General features: G+C 43.2%; 1 protein-coding gene across 1 annotated transcript in view; it reads left to right on the top strand.

Moving 5' to 3' along the window:
- The window catches only part of LOC120046604 (spectrin beta chain, non-erythrocytic 1-like), a 78708-nt gene that overhangs the window by 8934 nt on the left and 45293 nt on the right, over positions 1 to 24481 (top strand). Inside the window, exons 2-3 of the mRNA XM_038991976.1 lie at positions 9083 to 9234; positions 16478 to 16651. Of these exons, the coding sequence (XP_038847904.1) occupies positions 9083 to 9234; positions 16478 to 16651 (326 nt within the window). The remainder of the gene's footprint in view (positions 1 to 9082; positions 9235 to 16477; positions 16652 to 24481) is intronic.

The raw sequence follows: 24481 nt of genomic DNA, 5'->3' as shown, positions 1-24481 counted from the left end.
GGACCGTTTTTCTTGATTTCTACTATTTTCTACATTGTAGAATAATAGTGAAGACATCAAAACTATGAAATAACACATATGGAATCATGTAGTAGCCAACATTTTTTTAAACAAGTCAAAATATTTTTTCTATTTTAGATTCTTCAAAGTAGCCACCCTTTGCCTTGATGACAGCTTTGCACACTCTTGGCATTCTCTCAACCAGCTTCACCTAGAATGCTTTTCCAACAGTCTTGAAGGAGTTCCCACATATGCTGAGCACTTGTTGGCTGCTTTTCCTTTACTCTGTGGTCCAACTCATCCCAAACCATCTCAATTGGGTTGAGGTTGGGGGATTGTGGAGGCCAGGTCATCTGATGCAATACTCCATCACTCTCCTTCTTGGTCAAATAGCCCTTACATAGCCTGGAGGTGTGTTTGGTCATTGTCCTGTTGAAAAACAGATGATAAACCCACTAAGTGAAATCCAGATGGGATAACTTATCACTGCAGAATGTTGTGGTAGCCATGCTGTTTAAGTGTGCCTTGAATTCTAAATAAATATCCCCAGCAAAGCACCATCACACCTCCTCCGTCATGCTTCACGGTGGGAACCACATATGCAGAGATCATCCGTTCACCTATTCTGCGTCTCACAAAGACACGGCGGTTGGATCCAAAAATCTCAAATTTTGACTCATCAGACCAAAGGACAGATTTCTACCGGTCTAATGTCCATTGCTCGTGTTTCTTGGCCCAAGCAAGTCTCTTCTTATTAGTTTCCTTTAGTAGTGGTTTCTTGTTAGCAATTTGACCATGAAGACCTGATTCACGCAGTCTCCTCTCAACAGTTGATGTTGAGATGTGTCTGTTTTTTATTTGGGCTGCAATTTCTGAGGCTGGTAACTCTAATGAACTTATCCTCTGCAGCAGAGGAAACTATGGGTCTTCCTTTCCTGTGGCGCTCGTCATGAGAGCCAGTTTCATCATAGCGATTTGTGGTTTTTGCAACTGCACTTGAAGAAACTTGAAAAGTTATTCCGTCTTGACTGACCTTCATGTCTAAATGTAATGATGGACTGTCATTTCTCTTTGCTTATTTGAGCTGTTCTTGATATAATATGGACTTGGTATTTTACCAAAAAGGGCTATCTTCTGTATACCACCCCTACCTTGTCACAACACAACTGGTTGGCTCAAACGCATTAAGAAGGAAAGAAATTCCACAAATTAACTTTAACAAGGCACACATGTTAATTGAAATGCATTCCAGGTGACTACCTTATGAAGCTGGCTGAGAGAATGCCAAGAGTGTGCAAATATGTCATCAAGGCAAAGGGTGGCTACTTTGAAGAATCTCAAATATAAAATATATTTTGATTTGTTTAACACTTTTTTGGTTACTACATGATTCCATATGTGTTATTTCATAGTTTTGATGTCTTCACTATTATTCTACAATGTAGAAAATAGTCAAAATAAAGAAAAACCCTTGAATGAGTAGGTGTGTCCAAACTTTTCCCTGGTACTGTATGTTTCTGGAAAGAGGGAGCCGGACTGGCAGACAAGCTTCCTGACATTTTGTCTCTCTTAACTCTGTTTTGAATTCCTTTGTTAATGCCTCAGGAACTTGTGCAATATTTTATTCGTTCAGTTTTTTTTTATCTGAGGGTGAAAGTGTCACATGCAGTGTTGTGGAAGAAAATATATTTTACCAAGCTACCAATTACTTCACACTGGAAAAGACTAAGCTACACTACAGCTACCCTTAGGAACAATATAGTTTAGTTAACTAAAGTTACTTTGAAATAGTAGTTCACTACATCCAAACTACTTTATGATACAGTTGAAGTCGGAAGTTGACATACACCTTAGCCAAATACATTTAAACTCAGTTTTTCACAGTTCCTGACATTTAATCCTGGTAAAAATTCCCTGTCTTAGGTCAGTTAGGATCACCACTTTATTTTAAGAATGTGAAATGTCAGAATAATAGTAGAGAGAAATATTTATTTCAGCTTTTATTTCTTTCATCACATTCCCAGTGGGTCAGAAGTTTACATAAACTCAATTAGTATTTGGTAGCATTGCCTTTAAAATGGTTTAACTTGGGTCAAATGTTTCGGGTAGCCTTCCACAAGCTTCCCACAATAAGTTGGGTGAATTTTGGCCCATTCCTCCTGACAGACCTGGTGTAACTGAGTCAGGTTTGTAGGCCTCCTTGCTCGCACACGCTTTTTCAGTTCTGCCCACAAATTTTCTATAGGATTGAGGTTAGAGCTTTGTGATGGCCACTCTAATACCTTGACTTTGTTGTCCTTAAGCCATTTTGCCACAAGTTTGGAAGTATGCTTGGGGTCATTGTCCATTTGGAAGACCCATTTGCGACCAAGCTTTAACTTCCTGACTGATGTCTTGAGATGTTGCTTCAATATATCCACATAATTTACCTACCTCATGATGCCATCTATTTTGTGAAGTGCACCAGTCCCTCCTGCAGCAAAGCACCCCACAACATGATGCAGCCACCCCCGTGCTTCATGGTTTGGATGGTGTTCTTCGGCTTGCAAGCCTCCCCCTTTTTCCTCCAAACATAACGATGGTCATTATGGCCAAACAGTTCTATTTTTGTTTCATCAGACCAGAGGACATTTCTCCTAAAAGTACGGTCTTTGTCCCCATGTGCAGTTGCAAACTGTAGTCTGGCTTTTTTAAGGCTGTTTTGGAGCAGTGGCTTCTTCCTTGCTGAGCGGCCTTTCAGGTTATGTCGATATAGGACTCGTTTTACTGTGGATATAGATACTTTTGTACCGGTTTCCTCCAGCATCTTCACAAGGTCCTTTGCTGTTGTTCTGGGATTGATTTGCACTTTTTGCACCAAAGTACGTTCATCTCTAGTAGACAGAACGCGTCTCCTTCCTGAGCGGTATGACGGCTGTGTGGTCCCATGGTGTTTATACTTGAATACTATTGTTTGTGCAGATGAACGTGGTACCTTCAGGCATTTGGAAATTGCTCCCAAGGATGAACCAGACTTGTGGAGTTCTACAATTTTTTTTCTGATGTCTTGGCTGATTTCTATTGATTTTCCTATGATGTCAAGCAAAGAGGCACTGAGTTTAAAGGTATGCCTTGAAATACATTTACAGGTACACCTCCAAATGACTCAAATGATGTCAATTAGCCTATCAGAAGCTTCTAAAGTCATGACATAATTTTCTGGAAATTTCCAAGCTGTTTAAAGACACTAAGTTGATTGTGCATGTGAACTTCTGACCCACTAGAATTGTGATACAGTTAATTATAAGTGAAGTAATCTGTCTGTAAACAATTGTTGGAAAAATTACTTGTGTCATGCACAAAGTAGATATCCTAACCGACTTGCCAAAACTATAGTTTGTTGACAAGAAATTTCTGGAGTGGTTGAAAAACAAGTTTTAATGACTCCAACCTTAGTGTATGTAAACTTCCGACTTCATCTGTATATTATCATATCTAAATCTGAAATGTCATAGACTAATTGCAAGACAGATCACTCTGGAGTCAAATGTTAACAGAATGTGTAATTTAGCCTATTTAACACACACACTATGTTTTTAAGTGAAAATTAGGAAGGTGTGATGCCGAAAAATAAAGGAAATTCTTGCCTACTTCACCAATATTACATTTTTGCTAAAAAAAGTTGTGTAGTTAGCTACATCGCTGCATTGCAAAAAGTTAACTACTGAAAAGCTACTGCAAAATGTAGTTAAATTACTAGTTGAACTACATGTAGTTCAGTACTCCCCAACACTGATCAAATTTTATTCGTCACATACACCCGCAATAACATCTAAATATGTGTATCAAAATGCTTGTGTTCCTAGCTCCAACAGTGCTGTAGTATCTAACAATGCACAACAATACACAAATATATAATTTAAGTAATGAAATTAAGAAATATATAAATATTGGGACGAGCAATGTCGGAGTGGCATTGACTAAAATACAGTAGAATAGAATACAGTATAAACAAATGAGATGAGTAAAGCAGTACGTAAACATTATTAAAGTGACTAGTGTTCCATGTCTATGTATATAGGGCAGCAGCCTCTAAAGTGCAGGGTTGAGTAGCCGGGTGGTAGCCGGCTACTGATGGATATTTAACAGACTGATGGCCTTGAGATAGAAACTGTTTTTCAGTCTCTCGGCCCCAGCTTTGGAGGGCAGGCAGTGTGCCCCCGGTAATGTGTTGGGCAGACCGCACCACCCTCTGGGTAGTCCTGCGGTTGCGGGCGGTGCAGTTGCCGTACCAGGCGGTGAATTGTGCATCTGTAAAAGTTTGTGAGGGTCTTAGGGGCCAAGCCACATTTATTCAGCCTCCTGAGGTTGAAGAGGTTGGCTTTAAAGTGTACATCAAGTCACATGTAGAGTGTATAGTACAGTATAGAGTTATTGTGTGGGCAGAACAGTCAGAGAGGGGAGGGGGTTAGCTACTAGCTAGATATCCTGGCCAAGTCTCTGTTTCAGCCATGTGGCCACACCCCAGCCCAGCCAGTATAGCCGGAGGCAACCTTTGTTCCCCACACCGGGGTCAAGGTCGACCTCTAATATGCATGACTGTGTCTGTGAGCTTTAGTATTGACCCAAAGAGGACCCCGCATATCAATGTGCTGCTTTAAATGGGGCTGCCCCTACACACACACACACACAGACAGTGTGTTACAGCCACTTTGGGAATAGCCCTGCTGTTGGTTCAGCATTATTGATAAGCCACTGAGTAATTTAAGACGCCTCTCTTGACATTGAGACGTGGGGGTTTTGACTACCTAGCAGAATGAAAGTATTTGTAGCCAATCAGCAGAGTGGGCTAGCCTGTTCTATCACTGCCTCTACAAAGAGGCTTATACACAAAGCGTGTGATTTATTTTAGAATGCATTGTTTTGAATTATAATGACCCAATCGAGGGTCGGGCTGATTATCCGCTTTGACGCCTCACTCAATGTGAACTTTTCTCTGTGTTTGTGTTTTATTACAGGCGCTGTAGTCACACAAAACAATATAAATGTTGTCATAATTCACTTTTTTTTGAAGCTCATTTGAATTGGAAGAGGTAGCTAAGGGTTTACCATAAATTAGACCAATTCATCCACTTATGTAAACGCAACATCGCTATCAACAAAGATGATTGAATATATGTACTATCCTCCTAGTATACAGTCACTGCTCTGCCTGTTCCATCCTTTCCACCCGCCTCGCTCTGCATGCTCCGCCCGCCCGCTTCTGTAGAGTGTTTCGCTTTCATCTCATTCCCAGAGGTCTGTGCTCTTTAATTTGTCACTTACAGCTTTTTTATCTTTAGCTTCCAAAAAACATTTATATTTTCTCCCACTGCAGTGTCTTTATCTCTTCTTAGCTCACTGACTTTACATTGAATCTGTTCAGACTCCTCTTCACTAATGTATGAGCTCCATTTTAGCTGTGTAACATCCTCCCTCCTCTAAAATCACCTTAGTTTTGCTCCACTGAGTCCTGTCCTCGTATGACCGGGTGCAGTCTGCTAAATGTCACTGGGATTCAATCTATGGCTCTGCCATTGGCTCAGATGACTGGTTATTCGAGCCATCACCATCCAAGCCATCGCCCCTCCCAAGCATATCCAAACTCATCCAGTATCTCAGAAGGACGTGTCATCAAACGGTCGTGTTTTGTCTGCCTTGTCTCTCTTTATTTGACACCGGTTTGGAAATGGGGACCTTGGACTTAAACGTCCTTTCCTTGTCCAACTCACAACTCTTTTGTTAATTACCTCAGTCCATTTTGGAGCCGTTTCACAGAAATGCTCAACATTCACACCTAAGGCCCTGCAGACGCCTGTGAAAACTAGCGTGCCTCCTTTACATTCGGTGTCTGTGTGAGTGCACCGGCTGCCTCACACTAATTCCAGAATCATCTACTGAGGAGCCAGAGAGAGGATGTGACAACATCCATCTCTGTCATTTTGTCTTTTATCTCACCGTCAAACTCTATCTCTCTTTCCTAGTTCCTTCTTTCCCTTGGCTTGGCCTCTCAGGTAATAGAGCCATGTACTACCAGGCCTGATGATAGTTTGACGTTGCATTGTATTGCTATTACATAATATTCTTAACACTTTTATACAGTCTACATTACTACTGTATTACTGCTTTTGGCTTTTTAACTTAACACTGCCTTTCAACAGTCACACATAGTAAAACAACTCTGGTCTTGGCAGACTAATAGGATGCTTAGCATTTAACTTTGAGGTATTTTTTATGTAAGGAGTTGACATTGATTGCACACAGTTCAGTGATCAGGACATCATGCATAGCATAGCGGCTGTCCACAGATTGTGGTCTGGTCAGTGGTCTGAACATTTGGTAGACTTGTGGTTTGTGGGTCTTGATCAGTGGTCTGTGATGGTGGTCTGTGACTGCTTGTCGGGATTGTGGTCCGAGGGGGTTACTGTTTGTACTCTGCAGAGCCAGAGAGCTGCAGGTTGAGATAATGAGTTATTGTATGTGTGTGTGTGTGTGTGTGTGTATATATATGCGAGCGTGTGTATATCTGTTGACCGAGGGTTTCCCTTTCCTGGGCTCTGCTGTGAGGGCCAGATGCTCTCCCCTGCAGGAAACCCTGTTTACAGACACTCAGGACATGTCCAGCTCCACCCATATCCTCCATCCGTCTCTATCTCAGCCTTAGAACGCACATTTATTTTAGACATTTGATGCCCTTTTGAACTGCAGCTGATTGTGTCAACAAGTAATTGGAACATTGAACAGAACACAGGGTCATGTGTCATAAAGCAAAATGTATATTGTGAATGGACTATTTCACTTTACTGTTTTGTTATTGAAGCTACCTTTCATTCTGTTCCTTTTTTTTGGTATCTTATGTGCTGCTAAGCATATCCAGCCCCATCCTGATTTCCAAAGCCTTTTCCTGATTCCCAAAGTCATAACTAACCTAGCCCCTCTGAGGCCACATAGACATGATCTAACCATGCAGCCCGTGTCACAGTGAAGGAGCTGAATGTTACTTAGTCTAGTCAGTGATAAGGCCTGATGCCATCTGATGCTGCTTTGCGTGGTATGATGGAGAGCAGAGAACACTGGCTTCATTGTCTCTGTGATGCTCTGACGGGCCCCCACAGTGGGGCACACAGCTCCCTCTGTCTCGTCGCCTCCATCTGCCTCTGCCCTGGGCACTGGGACTCATAAAGGCCACTATCTACTATCTCTGGGACCCGGCTGTCAGGCTGTTGGACAGTGTGCTGTTTGGTACCTACATGATATCACAGTCATGCTGCTGCTTTATTAGCAGTCTGGTCACGCTGTGATGTCGCAATGTCCTCTGAGCTAACGGCTGGGCTGGAGCTGGAAGGGAAAGTGCATCAGTGCACTTTGTTAACGGGTGTCATCTCTCACAGTCAGCGAGACAGAGAGAGAGACCCACCCTGATGGAGGGAGGTTGTGAAACGTCCTCTCAAAGCCAGATTTCCATGACAACAGGCTTTGAGTTCATATGAGGAATACCTTGTGAAGCGGAGACGTCAGTTGGCACACTGTGTGTGTGTGTGTGTGTGTGTGTGTGTGTGTGTGTGTGTGTGTGTGTGTGTGTGTGTGTGTGTGTGTGTGGACATGCTTAACTATACCAGATTTTTTTTTTTTTTGACCAACTGGGGACATTTTGCCGAGCCCCCACAAGGAAAAATGATATTTCTAGGGGGTTTAGGATTCGAGGTTAGGGGTTAGGGAAAATAGGATTTTGAATGGGAATCAATTGTGTGTCCCCACAAGGTTTGTAAAACAAGACTGTTTGTGTGTGTGTGTCATGATGATGTTCATGGCTAATGCAGCAGATACAGTATGGGCTGACCGGGGCAGCTGGTTCTCTTGGACCTGGCTCCTGTACTACGTTGTGACTGATGTTTATTGGGTCTGCAGTAGGATGAGAAGACTGGGCCAGACCACCTGCCTTGCCCTTACGAAAAAAGATTGTAGTCAGAGTGCAGTATAACTGCAGTATGCTGAAAATACTGCGTCCAAAATGCCACACTCGACTGCAGTAATTTGTCAGTGTAACTAAAGTTAGAGTGCAGTATAACTTCAGTTCAACTACAATACACTGCAGTTTTCTGCAATTATTGCGTCCAAAATACCACACTCGACTGCAGTTACTGCACTTTTACTGCAGTTTCAAAACGCCAATCCTTTTTTGTAAGGGTGCATGGGAACACTACATTAGAACAACCCTGTGAGAACATGACCAGCTAACAACACTAGCAGCAGCTAGCCCGCATGAATAGCATGTACAGTAGACTGGAGACCAGCGCAAATATCACTTGGCCTACAGTATGTGCAGAAGACTATCTGGCAGCAAGACCATTATGTTAGGAATATAGTCGTTCTGTGAGAATAACTGCAGCTATGCTAACAACATTTAGCTTGTGCAAACAAGACTGGCTATTTAAAGATGGTGTTTACGAATAAGACTGTTTCAGACAACAATTGTAATAAACATATTGGGCATTCAAGTATGTTTACTAAGAACCCACCTGGCCTGTGAAATGTTGATATTTACAGTACTCTGTTGCTGTGAAAGAGAAGTCAGCTAGCTAGCTAGCTAGCTACAGTATCTACATTGTACTTCTTAGACAGAGGAAGCTACACCCTACACAGTTCTTCCAAGAACAATGACGCCTTGGTGTATGTTTTCAACAGAAGACGAACAGTAACAAAGACCAACAACCCTCCGCCCAGGAAAGTGAGGGACACCTGGCATAAACAGGAAGGATGAGTGGAATGTGCTGTTTCTGAGGCCTGCAAACCCTCACGTTCTACTCTGTTAGCTGCACAGCTGGAGTGTTAGCTTCGTAGCCTATATTGTGCCGCTGTTTTTCTGAGTGCCCAGAACTTAATCATAGCAGGATGTTGGGTGTGTGTGTCAGTCTCTAAAGAAGAGCACACGTTAGTTGAACTGTAAAATACGTTACACACCTTCTACCCCCCCAGATGATAACCTGGTGAATATGTTACCATTGTAGAATGCAGAAGTAAAACTTAACCCCTGATCTCTCTCTCTCTCTGCTCCTCCCTGTAGATGAGCGTGAAGCGGTGCAGAAGAAGACCTTCACCAAGTGGGTCAACTCCCACCTAGCCAGAGTGTCCTGCAGGATCACTGACCTCTATATGGACCTGAGAGATGGACGCATGCTCATCAAACTACTGGAGGTTCTCTCTGGGGAGAAACTGGTACGTAGACAGACCGTCAGACTGGTTTACATGGCACGTAATATGTTTCGCTTGGATTTCCAGGTCACATATAGAGTAATAATTCACCTTAAACAAACTTCAAATGTTAAAATGCTGTTCCCCCGGGTTCTAAACCTACAGTATATGTATAGGAAATATATAGGAAACACCAACATAAAGTGTCTTAATAGGGCGTTGGGACACTACGAGCCAGAACAGCTTCAATGCACCTTGGCATAGATTCTACAAGTATTTGGAACTCTATTGGAGGGATGCGACACCATTCTTCCACGAGAAATTCCATAATTTGGTGTTTTATTGGTGGTGGAAAACGCTGTCTCAGGCGTCGCTCCAGAATCTCCCATAAGTGTTCAATTGGGCTGAGATCTGGTGACTGAGACTGCCATGGCATATGGTTGACATTGTTTTCATGTTCATCAAACCGTTGTGACCACTCGTGCCCTATGGATGGTGTCACGATCGTCTAAGGTGGAAACAGTAGACCAAGGTGCAGCGTGGTGAGCGTACATACTTCTTTATTGTAATATGTCGCCAACAAAACAACAAACATCAAAACGAAAACGTGACGCCAACGTAGTGCTCACAGGCAACTATACACAAATACAGGTGGGAAAAAGGATACCTAAGTATGGTTCTCAGAGACAACGATAGACAGCTACCTCTGATTGAGAACCACAGCCAGCCAAACACCAAGAAATACAAATCATAGAAAAAGGAACATAGAATGCCCACCCAAATCACACCCTGACCAAACCAAAATAGAGACATAAAAGCTCTCCACGGTCAGGGCGTGACAGATGGGAGCATTGTCATCCTATGTTGGCATAGCCATGGTCACCAAAATAATGACAAAAAGAATGGCCTTCCCAGCATTTTTGTACATGACTCTAAGCATGATAGGATGTTAATTGCTTAATTAACTCAGGTACCACACCTGTGTGGAAGCACCTGCTTTCAATATACTTTGTATCCCTCATTTTCTCAAGTGTTTCCATTATTTTGTCAGTTACCTGTATTTTTCAACTTGAAATAGTATTTATTTGTAGTCATAGTTGTTTCTCTTACTACAATCTTATTTGTGCTTTGCATGATAAATCAGCAGTGTTGGGGAAGATATCCTGAAGTCATAGTTTACCAAACTATCATCTACATAACAACGAAAGAAGTTAAGCTACCCTTAAGAAAAATATAGTTTACTTAACTAAAGATGAAAAAAATTATAATTCTTGTCTACTTCACCCATATTTTGCTTTATATTAGCGGAAAAGGGTAGGGTGTAGTTCTAAGAGTTAGCTACACGCTACATGGCAAAAAAGTAATTAACTACTGAAAACTACCTAGATTTTTATTTAGTTCAACTACCACAAAGCTTCTGCAAAATGTAGTTTAATTACTAGTTGAACTTGGACTGTAAATCTTCCTCTCACAAACAAGAATGTTGAATATAATTTAATTTCTATTTACTCTACCAGTTGTCTGATCGGTTTGTCCTTTTGTGAGTAGGAATTTGAGAAAAAGTATCCACAGGAGTACTTATAAGCCATCTGTTTCTCCGACCAACTGTGTGTAACAGAATAAGAACGCCACAGTGTTGTAACTGAAAGATACTGTCGCCTGCAACTGTGTTAAAACCGGTTAAAACAGATACAGTAATTGTATATTTAGCATTTGTGAAATTATTTTGATGTGATATGAAAGTAGAGGGCTTTATTTCTAGAACAGTAGCTGAGAATCCATTCCCGTTTATCTGTATTTAGCTGTTTTGGCTGCCAGAGCCAATTCGCTTCTGAACATAACATGTAAGGTCCTCGGACTAAAAAAGTACATTCTTGGGCTCGTACTACCGTTGAGATTTTTATCACCTGGCACATGCGCAAAACCATGTAAACACCTGCAATACTTCGCCTGCATGTACTTCCGTCTTGTGCACGTGCTTCAGGTGATGAGCGAATAAAGTATGAAAGCCAAACAGAGACCTGCGTTTTGAAGTCTGTTTAATTACTCGTTTTATAGGTTTTCGTCAATACAATTTGACGTGGCTATGTCGTCTAAAGGACAGCATACGAATGTCGGGGCTAATCTGTGCTATGTTTGTGGTATAGCAGTATAGACGGGTTGGCTGACAACTTCATGAAAATGATGCGTGCGCATCAATGTGGCCGGAAGGTGTGTATTGTTATGATTCTGAAAGGTCAGATGGCTAGCATCAATGACAAGAAGCTGCCTTGTGGGGAATCAGAAGTAGCTCTTTTCAGCTTGTTTTATCTTGTTGTTGATACCATGTCTTGTTTTGAGTTGTTTTGACTGATGTCACGTCTATGCTAATATGGTTAAAATTCTCTAGCTAGTTAACTGTAACAATGTATTTTTAGAGACAACAAGTGCTCATTGTGCAAATGTATTTGTTTTCTTTAAACATTTGAAGATGAAATATAGCTTACATGTTATCAACAGTCTAAGCCAACCCAGTCTGTTTGCCCCATAGTTGCCCACGCGTCGGTTTTGTTGCTAACCACAAACCCATCTATCTCACTCAACTCTCACCCACTCTGATGTATGTAGCTATGTTACACGCTATATACAGATAACTCCCTTGTCATATCTTACAGAGTCAACATTTATAAAACCAGACACACCTAAACTACTCTCTCCACCTCTGGGACAGAATGTATTCAAAGCAGCCCTGGTAAAGTCATGGTCTTTATCTGTATACTATGGAGAGGTTATGAACAGTTCAGTTGAGGATAGAGCAGAGAAAGATATAAGGGTGAAGTGGATAGTAGTAGCGTGTCCTATTGGTTTACGCTCTGCTAGAGTTTCAGACTGGTTCACATATATTGGGTTACAGGGATCCTGTTGTCTCTCATGGAAACATCATGGAAATATACACTACCAGACACACTCACAAATGTACACTGAGCGATCCACCCAGGCATCTGACAAACACAGAAATACACATTTTAAAACCTACATGTACCACAAACACACTAATGCAGATCCAATTATACAGTCAATGCACCAAGCAAGTTTCAGTAAAGCATGTGGTTACACAAAGACAGGCCGAGTGCTTACAGAATGCTAGAGGCCAAGCTAGGTTAGGAGACCTTATGCCCAGACTGGCGTCAAAGAGATTAAGGCAAAACCAAAACATAATTACTGACTATAGTAGTAGTAGTAGTAGTAGTACTACGCATGTGACGTCAGAGAGCAAACTTCATACTGAACTTTTCCATCTTAGCAGCTGTGCTGAAGGAGGGGAGAGAAGTAATTATCATGGCAGGATTGCCGCTAAAAGAGAGGTTTAGCAAAGTTAGCACTGATGGGTTTGATTAACTATGTCTCAATTTAGCTCATGCACCCCTCCCCTCCTCACCCCTCCCTTCACCATCAGTGGCTTTTGAAAGGCAGCTCTCTGATGGACTCGTCCAGACAGCTCTGGAATCAAAACTCAATTAAGGCCGATTACAGCCCCTACCACTTTAATCCCCCCCCATCACCCCCTGTCTTGTGACTTCCAGTGGAACGTGCCAAGATCCTCCATTGAGGGAGCTCACGGGGCTTCGCTGTGAGAAAGATCTGACCACGGCTTCAACTCACTCCCAGTGAATGCAGTCTACTGTGGTCCCTTCAAAATATGAGTAATTTGTCCTTCCCTCTCTTTTGGCTGTTTCGAGGAAGTAAGGCAAAAAAACTACAACAAAACGGAAAAATGTCAGTTGATTTTCTTTGATGGAGGAAAGGAAGGCAGAAATTATCAATGAGATCTTTGAGAGCGAAACAGTGGGGAAGTGACCAACATCCTGCTAAATGATCTCAAGTCAGACGACTGAATTCAAGCCAGCCGCCATTTCTCAACTGTTTCATGAAGCGTAGAATTTCCATGTTAGAGTTCACTCCACAGAACACTACATTAAAGTGCCAGATGGGTATCTCTCTGGTTTGGTGTTATTTGTGTTGGGCAGAGGAGATATCGACTGGTATTCTCCAGCTGTCCCAACAAGTTCAGGCCCTGGGTACTTCCTAGGTCATGACCCATAGAGAATGGGCTCTAACCCTGGGAAAGCTTTAGATGACCTGTCTCTGGACATACAGTGCCTTCAGAAAGTATTCATACCCCTTGACTTATTATACATTTTGTTGTGTTACAGCCTGACATCGAAATTGATTAAAAAAACTTTTTTCTCACCCATCTACACACAATAACCCATAATGACAAAGTGAAAATGTGTTTTTAGAAAACATTGCACAATTATTGAAAATTAAATATGGAAATATCTCATTTACATAAGTATTCACACCCCTGAGTCAATACATGTTAGAATCACCTTTGGCAGTGATTACAGCTGTGAGTTGTTCTGGGTAAGTATCTAAGAGCTTTGCACACCTGGATTGTACAATATTTGCCCATTCATTATTTTCAAAAGACATAAAGCTCTGTCAAATTGGTTGTTGATCTTCGCTTGACAACCATTTTCAAGTCTTGCAATTTTCAAGCAGATTTACTGTAAGTCAAAACTGTAACTCAGCCACTCAGGAACATTCACTGTCTTCATGGTGAGCAACACTCTACAGTGTAGATTTGGCCTTGTGTTTTAGTTTGTCCTGCTGAAAGGTGAATTTATCTCCCTGTTTCTGGTGGAAAGCAGACTGAACCAGGTTTATTTCTCTGGGATTTTGCCTGTGCTTAGCTCCATTCCATTTCTTTCTCACCCTGAAAAGCTCCCCAGTCCTTTAAGATCACAAGTATACCCATAACATGATGCAGCCACCGCTATGCTTGAAAATATGGAGAGTGGTGTTCATTAATGCAGGGGTCTCCAACAGATTGATCGCAAGCTACCAGTAGCTCGTAGCTCGCGAAACAATTATGAAAGTACAAGCAATTTTCAGATGTTCCATCGCAAACTGTCATGAACACATCTCACAAGTATCAGACAGCGCAAGCTCTCAGCTACTATCTAATCAACGCCACATTGACATTATCCCACCCCTGGTTAGCCATTATTGGCTTAAAAAGCCAAACCTAGCACAATATCTGCCAATTAATATCCAGCAATATTGCCCATCTGTCTGTCTGTGGTGGGTGCGTTTGTCAATCAACCCATGTGTAGCAAGTTGATGTGATAACTGTCTTGTGGGTTGACAGAAATACTTTCCCCAAAACCTTCTCAATTAAATGTTACCAGCAAAGTAGGCTTACCTGGCAGATTAGCGTATATCATTTGTATCTATTATTTGCAAACTTTGCCATGAAATGAGCAGCAACAGTACAGAACCATTGTAGATTGTAGACCGGCACGTTAGCACATTCCTCACTTGCTAGATGTGCAATTAAAGGGCCAGATGCACAATTAAAGGTGAATTAAATTAAATATGAAATGTTTAGTTTTCTTCCAGACCCCAAAAAATGAACAATTTTAATTTTGAGAGTGAAAACAAAAAATATATAAAACAGGAAAGATGTAACCGGGACCATAGTTTGGGAAAATACAAAACATAATTTTGGCAGGGAAAATCACAGATTTTATAGGACCCCCTTGGAGTTGTTTATTAACCATTATTTTACCGGGTATATTGATGGAAAACATAGTGCACTACTTTATCTTGTACACCAAGGACCCGGGAAAGAGTTGTAGGGGAGAGAATAGAAAAATGTGCCTATTTGAAAGCAAAAAATGAGTAGCCCTGTATCTTTGTTGAGACTGGGTGTATTGATACATCATCCAAAGTGTAATGAATATCTTCACCATGCTCAAAAGGATATTCAATGTCCGGTAAAAAAGAAACGGGAAAAAACAATCTATCAATAGGTTCCCTCCTTTGCAACGCATTGGAAAACCTCCCTGGACTTTGTGGTTAAATCTGTGTTTGAAATTCACTGCTCGACTGGGGGACCTTTACGATAATTGTATATGTGGGGTACAGAGATGAGGTAGTCATTAAAAAATTATGTTAAATACAATTATTGCACACAGAGTCCATGCAACTTATTATGTGACTTAAAAGCACATTTTTACTCCTGAACTTATTTAGGCTTGCCATAACAAAGTGGGTGAATACTTGACTGAAGACATTTCAGCTTTTCATTTTTCATTAATTTGTACAAATTCTGAAAAACATAATTCCACTTTTACATTATGGGGTATTTGATATATTAGGATCCCCATTAACCGACGCCAATGACGACAGCCAGTCTTACTGGGGTCCGACACATAACGAAAAATACATTACAGATGAAATACTTTACAATTTACGTACATTTACATGTAGTGTGCGTGTGTACATCGATCAGTTACACACATATCAGTACATACACACAACAAGTAGGTCACACGGGGGAGAGGCCTTGTGCCGTGAAGTGTTGTTTTATTTGTTTTTTGAAACCAGGTTTGCTGTTCACTTGCCCTATATGATATGGAAGGGAGTTCCACGCACTCATGGCTTTGAATAATACTGTACGTTTCCTTTAATTTGTTGGCCCTGGGGACTGTGAAAAGACCCCTGGTGGCATGGCTGGTGGGGGAAGTGTTTGTGTCAGTGCTGTGTAAGTTGACTATCCAAACAATTTTGGATTTTGCAACACATTGTTTATTATAAAAACAAGAAGTGATTCCGTCAGTCTTTCCTCAACTCTTAGCCAAGAGAGACTGGCATGCATAGTATTCATGTTTGCCCTCTGATTACAATGAAGAGTAAGACGTGTCGCTCTGTTCTGGGCCAGCTGCAGCTTAACTAGGTCTTTCTTTGGATAATAATCAAGATAAGATCAAACTAGAGCCTTGCTTTTTGGAGTGTGGTGTCATAAAAGCAGAGCATCTGCATCTCTTTACTATGGACAGACTTCTCCCCATCTTTACAACCATAGAATCTAAATGTTTACACCATGACAGTTTACAATCTAAGGTAACACCAAGTAATTTAGTCTCCTCAACAGCCACAACATTCACTGATTTCCCATAGATATGTCCCTGTATATAATGTACATTATTTTGTTGTTGTGTAATAGACACAGGAAAATCCTAAATCTGCCTACCTCAAGGATTAAATAAGTCTGCTAAGTAGGTCATCAGCCCAGGGAGTCCTGCCTCAAGTTACAATATACAAAACCAAACCGTTTAGATTGTTGGCAGTAGAATATCAGTTACATGAAGAGTTTGAGTGACACTAATGTAATTTGTCTGTGTTAATACCATCTATCCCACTCTTTCTTTCCCCTCTGCAGCCCAAGCCCACTAAGGGGCGCATGCGTATCCATTGCCTGGAGAACGTGGACAAGGCCCTGCAGTTCCTCAAGGAGCAGAGGGTCCATCTAGAAAACATGGGCTCCCATGACATCGTCGACGGCAACCACCGCCTCACCCTTGGCCTCATCTGGACCATCATCCTCCGCTTCCAGGTCAGCTGACCACCCAGTACTCCTCTCTCTTTTCTTGCACGCTTTCGCTCTCTCATGTGCTAATCAGACATGGGCTTAAATACATGTGTATTTGGGTATCTGGTATTTAAAATACTTTTTTCAACAAGTATTTATTTGAGCATTTGAATGGTTATTTGTAAAAAACGGTATAATGTGAGAGTGCACAGTTGGTAAAGGGATTTCATTTTATACACATTTCTTTGTCTACTTAAATCCAGAGATGAGGGTGAAAATGTACAGTAGCTGGCAAGGAATGTGGGTGGGTGTGAGTAGGTGGCTTTAGTTGTTTATTTGTGTAGCCCTCTCTTCTGAGGGACCAGAGTTCATATCAGTTTGGACCCAGTATCTAGGTGCGTGGCAATAATAAACTATGTGGTCTGTAAGCAGACAGCATGTGAAAAGGAGTGTGGACTGGGCGGGCCTAACCTTGAATAAAATAGTGCAGTGCCTTCACCTAGTAGGTGTTATAAACTGGGTGGTTCAAGCCCTGAATGCCGATTGGCTGACAGCTGTGGTATCAGACCGTATACCATGGGTATGACAAAAATTATTTTTACAGCTCTAATTACATTGGTAGCCAGTTTATAATAGCAATAAGGCACCTCAGGGGTTTGTAGTACAGTATATGGCCAAAATATACCACGGCTAAGGGCTATGTCCAGGCACTCCGCGTTGCGTCATACGTAAGAACAGCCCTTAGCCGTGATATATTGGCCAAATACCACGCAAACAGGAAAACTCCCACCCAGAGGAAAACAGGCAGGAAAACTGAAATCATTCTTACCTAATTTCTATCAGCATGTTACCTGTACAACCAGAGGGAAAACAACTCTAGACCACCTTTACTCCACACACAGAAACGCATGCAAAGCTCTCCCTCGCCCCCCACCCCTCACTCGGTAGTGAGTGTTGCAACCGAGGACAGACAATTTTTACAGGCTTCAGCACTCGACGATCCCATTCTTTGAGCTTGTGTGGCCTACCACTTCGCGGCTGAGCCGCTGTTGCTCCTAGCCATTTCCACTTCACAATAACAGCACTTACAGTTGACCAGGGCAGCTCTAGCAGGGCAGAAATTTTACAAACTGACTTGTTGGAAAGGTGGCATCCTATGACCGTGCCACATTAAAAGTTACTGAGCTTTTAAGTACAAGCCATTCTACTGCCAATGTTAGGCTATGGAGATTGCAGAGCTGTATGCTCGATTTTTATACACCTGTTAGCAACGGGTGTGGCTAAATTGCAGAATCCACTAATTTGAATGGGTGTCCACATACTGGTGTACTTTTATATACTACATTTATTTGCAATGTTGAGCGAGTTACACAACTGTAACTCCTTGAAGCAACTAGTTAGCAAATGTTGATTGCTTGTAGTTTTTGTGAGTCTTCTCTCAAGCACATCACACTGTTGGCTAGCAATCGGTCCATCTCACAAATGTGTCCCACATGCAACAATGTCAGCACACAGTAAATAATACAGTCCGTGCTAAAAAACAACACAGTAACCAGGGGGTTACATACACCCCTCACAAAAGAAACTTCCCAACAAGTCCCTACACCTTTGACCTCAAACGTATGAAATAGGTTAATATATACACAGAATTGTCAGTATGTCAGAGCTTGTCATCGTAAAAGTACACAGATACACATGTAAACATAGTCCATGTTTCATCCAAGAAAAATAAAACCAAAAAGGGATGCTTCTCAAAACATCAGCACTACTTACACCTTTGTTACCCTTTTCATACCAAAGATGCTGCAAAATACCCATATACCTCAGTGTATTACAGTAGGGTTATGAGGTGTACCTAACTCATCACAAGACCGCTTAACTACTGGCAGTTCTGGGATGGCCCGAGTGTCCACTGTGGACCTGGAGGGCAGGACAGTTTCCTCTTTCAGGATCACTCTCCAGTTCATCTCCTGTGGCTCCTTTAGGTTTTGGGGCAAAAACTGTAGCCTCTAGATTTAGAAACTGCCTGGTGAGGTCATCCTCTGAATTGCTTTCTTCTGCCTCAGATCCATCCGACAACAAGGGGATGGGGACTGGATAGCAACGCTCCTTGTGGGCTGTTCGGTTCTCCTCCTCCTGTAACTCAGTGTTTGGAGTGGCCTTGCTGGCAGAGTTTCCTCTTGATCAGTGTGCTCCATTATCTGGCTAATGAGCAGCAGGTGGTTCCTGTGCAGGGTTTTCACTGGTCCATGGCCATTTTCCGGCTTTATCTGGTAGGTGGGTAGGCCTGGGAGCTTCTTTGAGATGAGGTATGGCTCAGTCTTACATCAGTTGGCTATCTTGTGCTTTCCGGGCACGCCAAAGTTTTGGAGGAGGACTCCAGGCTGGAGGTCTTAATGCTTCACCTTCTCCACATGAGCCTTCTTTGCAGCATTTTTCCACCCTGCAGCACTTCACGCAAGGTTGTACGCCTCATGTAGCTGGTCTTTGAGCTTGACTGTGTACTGCAGTTAGTCACTTGAAGGGCTTCCATCAGGGCTCACTCCGAAACACAGGTGGACTGGTAGCCTTAACTCTCTCCCAAACAAACATGAGGTGGTATGGTGAGAAACCAATGGAGTCGTTCTTCGTGCAGTTGTAAGCGTGCACAAGGTTAGCTATATGCTGGCTCCAGGTGGACTTCTGCTTGGACCCAGAGTGCCAAGCATGTTCAGCAGCATAGGGTTGAAGCGTTCCAACTTTGCGTTCCCTTGAGGACGATAGGGAGAGGTTATTGACTTCTTTACCCCCACAAGGGTTAGCATTTGGTGGATCAGTCGGCTCTCGAAGTATCTTCCTTGATTGTAGTGGACTCTTGTTGGTAGTTTATAGTGTACAAAGAACTTCTCCCACAAGTCTTTGGCCACTTTGCTTACAAGCTGGTCCTTGGTAGGGTATGCCTGGGCATAGTGGGTGAAGTGGTATGTAATGATGAGGATGTTGCTGATGTTTCTGCTGTCATGCTCCACTATCAGGAAGTCGATGCAGACCAGCTCCATGGGTGATGTTGACTAGCTCAGCGGCCCATGGGGGTAGGGTCTTCCAATGGATACACCTTGCACAGTTCATGCAGTGTTGCTCAATGTCGCGAGACATGCGAGGCCAGTAAAATCTTGCCTGGGCCAGTCCCATATCATCATGCAGTGACTTCATGACAGCATGGTGGTACTCTTGGGGCAGGACCAGCTGTCTCTGTCAAACTGAACGGGAGTTCTTGGGGTTCCTGTACAGCACTCCATCTCTGTGTGAGCATGTCCCATGACCCCAGGAGAATGGCTTCTTCTGGCTTTGTGTTTCTGCTTAGGAATGGCTCCTTTCTTAACCCCAGGGCCTTGCTGACGGTGGATATCACTGGCCGTTTAATCGCAGGGGTTGTACTCACACAAAACAATAAAAATGTTGTCATATTTAACTTTCAAGCTCATTTGAATTGGAAGAGGTAGCTATTGGTTGAGGCTTTACCATAAATTAGACCAATTAATCCACTTATGGAAGATGTTTGGAGATATGGACTATCCTGCTAGCATACAGTCACTGCTCTGCCTGTCCTGTCCTTTCCACCCGCCTCGCTCTGCATGCTCCGCCCGCTCGCTTCTGTAGAGTTTTTTGCGTTCATCTCATTCCGAGGTCTGTGCTCCTTAATTTGTCTCTTACAGCTTTTTATCTTTAGCTTCCAAAAAACATTTATATTTTCTCCCACTGCGGTTTCTTTATCTCTTCTTAGCTCACTGACTTTACATTGAATCTGTTCAGACTCCTTTTCTTCACTAATATATGCGCTCCATCTTAGCTGTGTAACATCCTCCCTACTCTAAAATTACCTTAGTTTTGCTCCACTGAGCTCTGAGAGCAGGAAGTAAGTCCTGTCCTTGTATGACCGGGTGCAGTCTGCTAAATGTCACTGGGATTAACTCTATGGCTCTGCCATTGGCTCAGATGACTGATTATTCGAGCCATGGCCATCCAAGCCATCACCCCTCCAAAACATATCCAAACTCATCCAGTTTCTCAGAAGGACATGTCATCAAACGTTTCTGTTCTGTCGGCCTTGTCTCCTTTTATTTGACACCTGTTTGTAATTGGGGACCTTGGATTTAAACATCCTTTCCTTGTACAGCATGTTCCATTACCTCAGGAGAAAGGCTTCTTCTGGGTTTGTGTTTCCGCTTAGGAAGGGTTCCTTTCTTAACCCCAGGGCCTGGCTGACGGTGGATATCACTGGGTCCCAGAGCTGTGCGCATCGCAGATCCTCAGGACTCAGGCAGGATAGTCCATCCATCTTCAGAGCAGTAAATTTCATGAAAGCTTCAGGGACAGCCTCGGGCGGGGCTCCTATGTTCACAGTTGCCCTCTTAGAGATACTGTCTGAAGAGACTTTGGCAGTCATTACTCGGCAAATGGCTCTGACTCCCTTGATGAGGGGATTTCAACCCAGTCTCCATCCTCTTCAGCACTGATGTGTGAGCGTCCTGACAGGGCATCGGCATCAATGTTCACTCGCCCTAGCCTGTACTGCAACTTGAACTCGTAGATGGTGAGAGTGGCCATCTACCTCTGGCCTGTGGCATTCAGCTTGGCAGTGGTTTGCACGTAGGTGAGGTGGTTATTGTCTGTGCGCACCAAGAGCTTTGCTCCGTACAGATAATCATGAAACTTGTCCGACATGGCCCACTTTAACCCCAGGAACTCAAGCTTGTGCGCTGAATAGTTATTCTCTCTCCTGGACAAGCACCGGCTTGCATAATCCACTGGTCTCCATCCCTCAGGGTACTCATGGTACAACACTCCATCCAGTCCACTCAGACTGGTGTCGATTGTGCAAGACGTAGGGCTTCTCAGGGTCAGCAAATGCGAGCACAGGTGAGCTGGTGAGGCATTCAATGATGTTCTGGAAGGCTCTCTCACACTCTGCTATCCATACTTCTCTAAACAGCTCCTTCTCCTTTAGGTAGGTAACTCCAGGGGGAGTGATGGGCTTGCCATTTTTTGTCTTGGGGGCATAACTTCTGGACAGCGTATCCTTTCACGAACCTCCGGTAGTATCCGCAGAACCCAGAAATGACTGGAGGGCCTTGAGTTTTTCTGGTCCAGGACCTTCATCAGCCTTTCCTTATGTTCCTCCAAGGTTTTCCCAAACACGAAGAGGTTGTCCAGGTAGACCAGCACACAAGGAGGTTCATGTAGCCCGACAGCCTTCTCCATTAATAGTTGGAAAGTAGCTGGGGCTCCAGTGACTCCTTGAGGCATCCTCTCTAATTGGTAGAAACCAAGAGGGCAGATAAACACTGTCTTCTCCTTGTCGGCCTTGCGCATGGGGATCTGGTAATAGCCACCGTGGCGCATGGGGATCTGGTAATAGCCACCGTGGCGCATGGGGATCTGGTAATAGCCACTGTGGCGCATGGGGATCTGGTAATAGCCACTGTGATGGTCGAGGACGGAGAGCTACTTGATCCCTGACCGACAGTCCGTCAGCTCTCTCAAGTGTTTCCGAACATCTTCTACATCTGTGGGCGCCATACTTCTGAACCTCTCGCTCAATGGTCGTTCATTGGTGAGTCTGAGCATGTGTTCCACTCCACTTGCACAGCCCACCTCCTATTATTCGTTTAAAGAAAACACTTTGGCCCATTCCTTCAGTCTCATTTGCAACCGTTCTTTCCATTGTGGGGCAACCAGAGAGTTGCCGAAGTCAAGGAGGTCAGGGTTGAGGGTTTCTTCTTTACTGGTAACTTTTGTGTGGGTTATGTGAGCTACTGGATGCAATTCGGCCATCTTGAGATCGGGTTGTAGTGTGACTGCCTGAGTGCTTTCATTCTTCACCTTTAGAGTTATGCTGCTGCCATCTTCAGCAGGAACAGTAACCACACTGCTGGTTATCAGGACAGAAGCTGGCAGCTCACTCCTCTCAGCTGGTTCCACTAGCACAGTGCAGGGCCTCTCAGCAGAGTTGAACTTCATGTAAACCTCGATGTTGCCTTCAGCCAGGGTCACCTTCATTACTGCTATGGCAGACTTCAGTTCTTCCACCTGTCTGCAGAGAGCTTTGATTTCAGCCCCAGCATTTGATGTTGGCTCTTTCTGAGGTTGGACTTGGGATACTGGGATTCTATGAGAGTGCTTCTCTTCTTCCCTCAGCATTTGCAGTCGACCTGGAAATGTGTGGCGGCCTCTCTTCTCTCTCTGTTGAAGATGCACCAGGATATCAATGCTGTACATCACTCCCTTGATGATCTGGTTAACTTGTGCGACGTCGACCCTGGACTCACCAATGCCTCTTTTCACTCTGACCTTCTGTGACGACTTCTCTAGTCAAAGGAGGAAACCAGAGATCTTCTCTCCAGGTTTCTGTCGCAGGCCCTCAAACTTGTAATAGAGGTCCTCCCCTCAGTCTGCTGTGCCGTATGTGTGCTCCAGTATGTTCAATTAGTCCTCTACCAATGCATCTTTGTGGTTAGCTCTTAGCACTGTAGCCACACTCAGGGCAGGGGCCTTGAAACTCTTGATGAGTCTCTTTCTCTTCTCCTGGTTGGAGTATTGCCACTCAGGCAACATCTGGTTTACTTGTTCCATCCAGGAGTCTATGTCCTCTTCCCCAAGGGGCATATACACTGTGCCATTGAATGTCTGCAGTCTTCTGTACGGACTGGTCTCGTAGTGAGATGTCATAGCTTCCTTCAGAACCTTCCCCATGGCTTCAATGATGTATTCAGGTCTTGAGGCTGTTGCTTGGGGTTTTACAAGGTTCTTCAGCTTGCTATCTGAGATCCACTCTCTCATCATGAAGGCCTGTAGTTTGTTTTTACTACGGGGTGCTGACATGGGGGGAATTTGGTGTTGGGTATTTGCTCAGGAGAGGGAGGAGCTACATTTCCTAGACAGATCAACTGCCAGTTGATGCCCTTTTCTTCAACCAGAGTTTGCACACACTATGCAGTGAGATCCATAAACGTCTTAACTAAAACACTGGCCCACTTGGTTTGAGGATGTTGCATACAGTGTTTCACTATAAGCAACCCAAACAACTCGAAGGCATCTAAAGCCCCTTCAATATCTGATGCTCCTTCTCCACTCCCACAACCATTAATGCCCTGATAGGATCAGTGTCCTCCCACTGGCTCCACTGTGTCAGCTTTTCCATATTCATCTCCATTCTCTTTCCCTCTGAGCTATTGGAACTCGCTGTTAAAATGAGAGGGTTCCCAAATGGCTTGATATTGCCTCTAATAGCTGGCCTTATGATAGGGGTCTTTTCAATGTTTTATATTCACTGTTCACTGCACTGCCTTCATGTACAGTCCTGTTGTTTAATCATTGCTCATCCATTATCTCAGGATCTCCTGTTAACCATCTCAGCAGTGCCTCCATTTGTAGCCCTCTCTTCTGAGGGAGTTCATGTCAGTTTGAACCTACAGTAGCATCTAGGTGTGTGGCAATAGAAAATGATGTGGTCTGTAAGCAGGCAGCATGTGAAAATCAGTGTGTGGACTTGGTGGGCCTAACCATAAATAAAATTGTCCAGTGCTTCCACCTAGTAGGTAATAAACCCTGAAGAATATATAGTTTACCCAGTAGGAAATATAATACAGTGCCTTCAGAAAGTATCCACACCCCTTGACTTTTTCCACATTTTGTTGTGCTACAGCCTGAATTTAAAATGTATTACATTTAGATTTTGTGACACTGGCCAACACACAATACCCCATAATGTCAAAGTGGAATTATGTTTTTAGATTTCTTTACAAATTAATAAAAAATTAATATCTTAAATGTCTTGAGTCAATAATTATTCAACCCCTTTGTTATGGCACGCCT

The sequence above is a fragment of the Salvelinus namaycush genome, chromosome 4, assembly GCF_016432855.1.
Source record: "Salvelinus namaycush isolate Seneca chromosome 4, SaNama_1.0, whole genome shotgun sequence".
In the NCBI taxonomy this organism is placed as follows: domain Eukaryota; kingdom Metazoa; phylum Chordata; class Actinopteri; order Salmoniformes; family Salmonidae; genus Salvelinus; species Salvelinus namaycush.
Note: the sequence above shows the minus strand (reverse complement) of the source record. Positions and strands in the feature narration are given on the sequence as shown.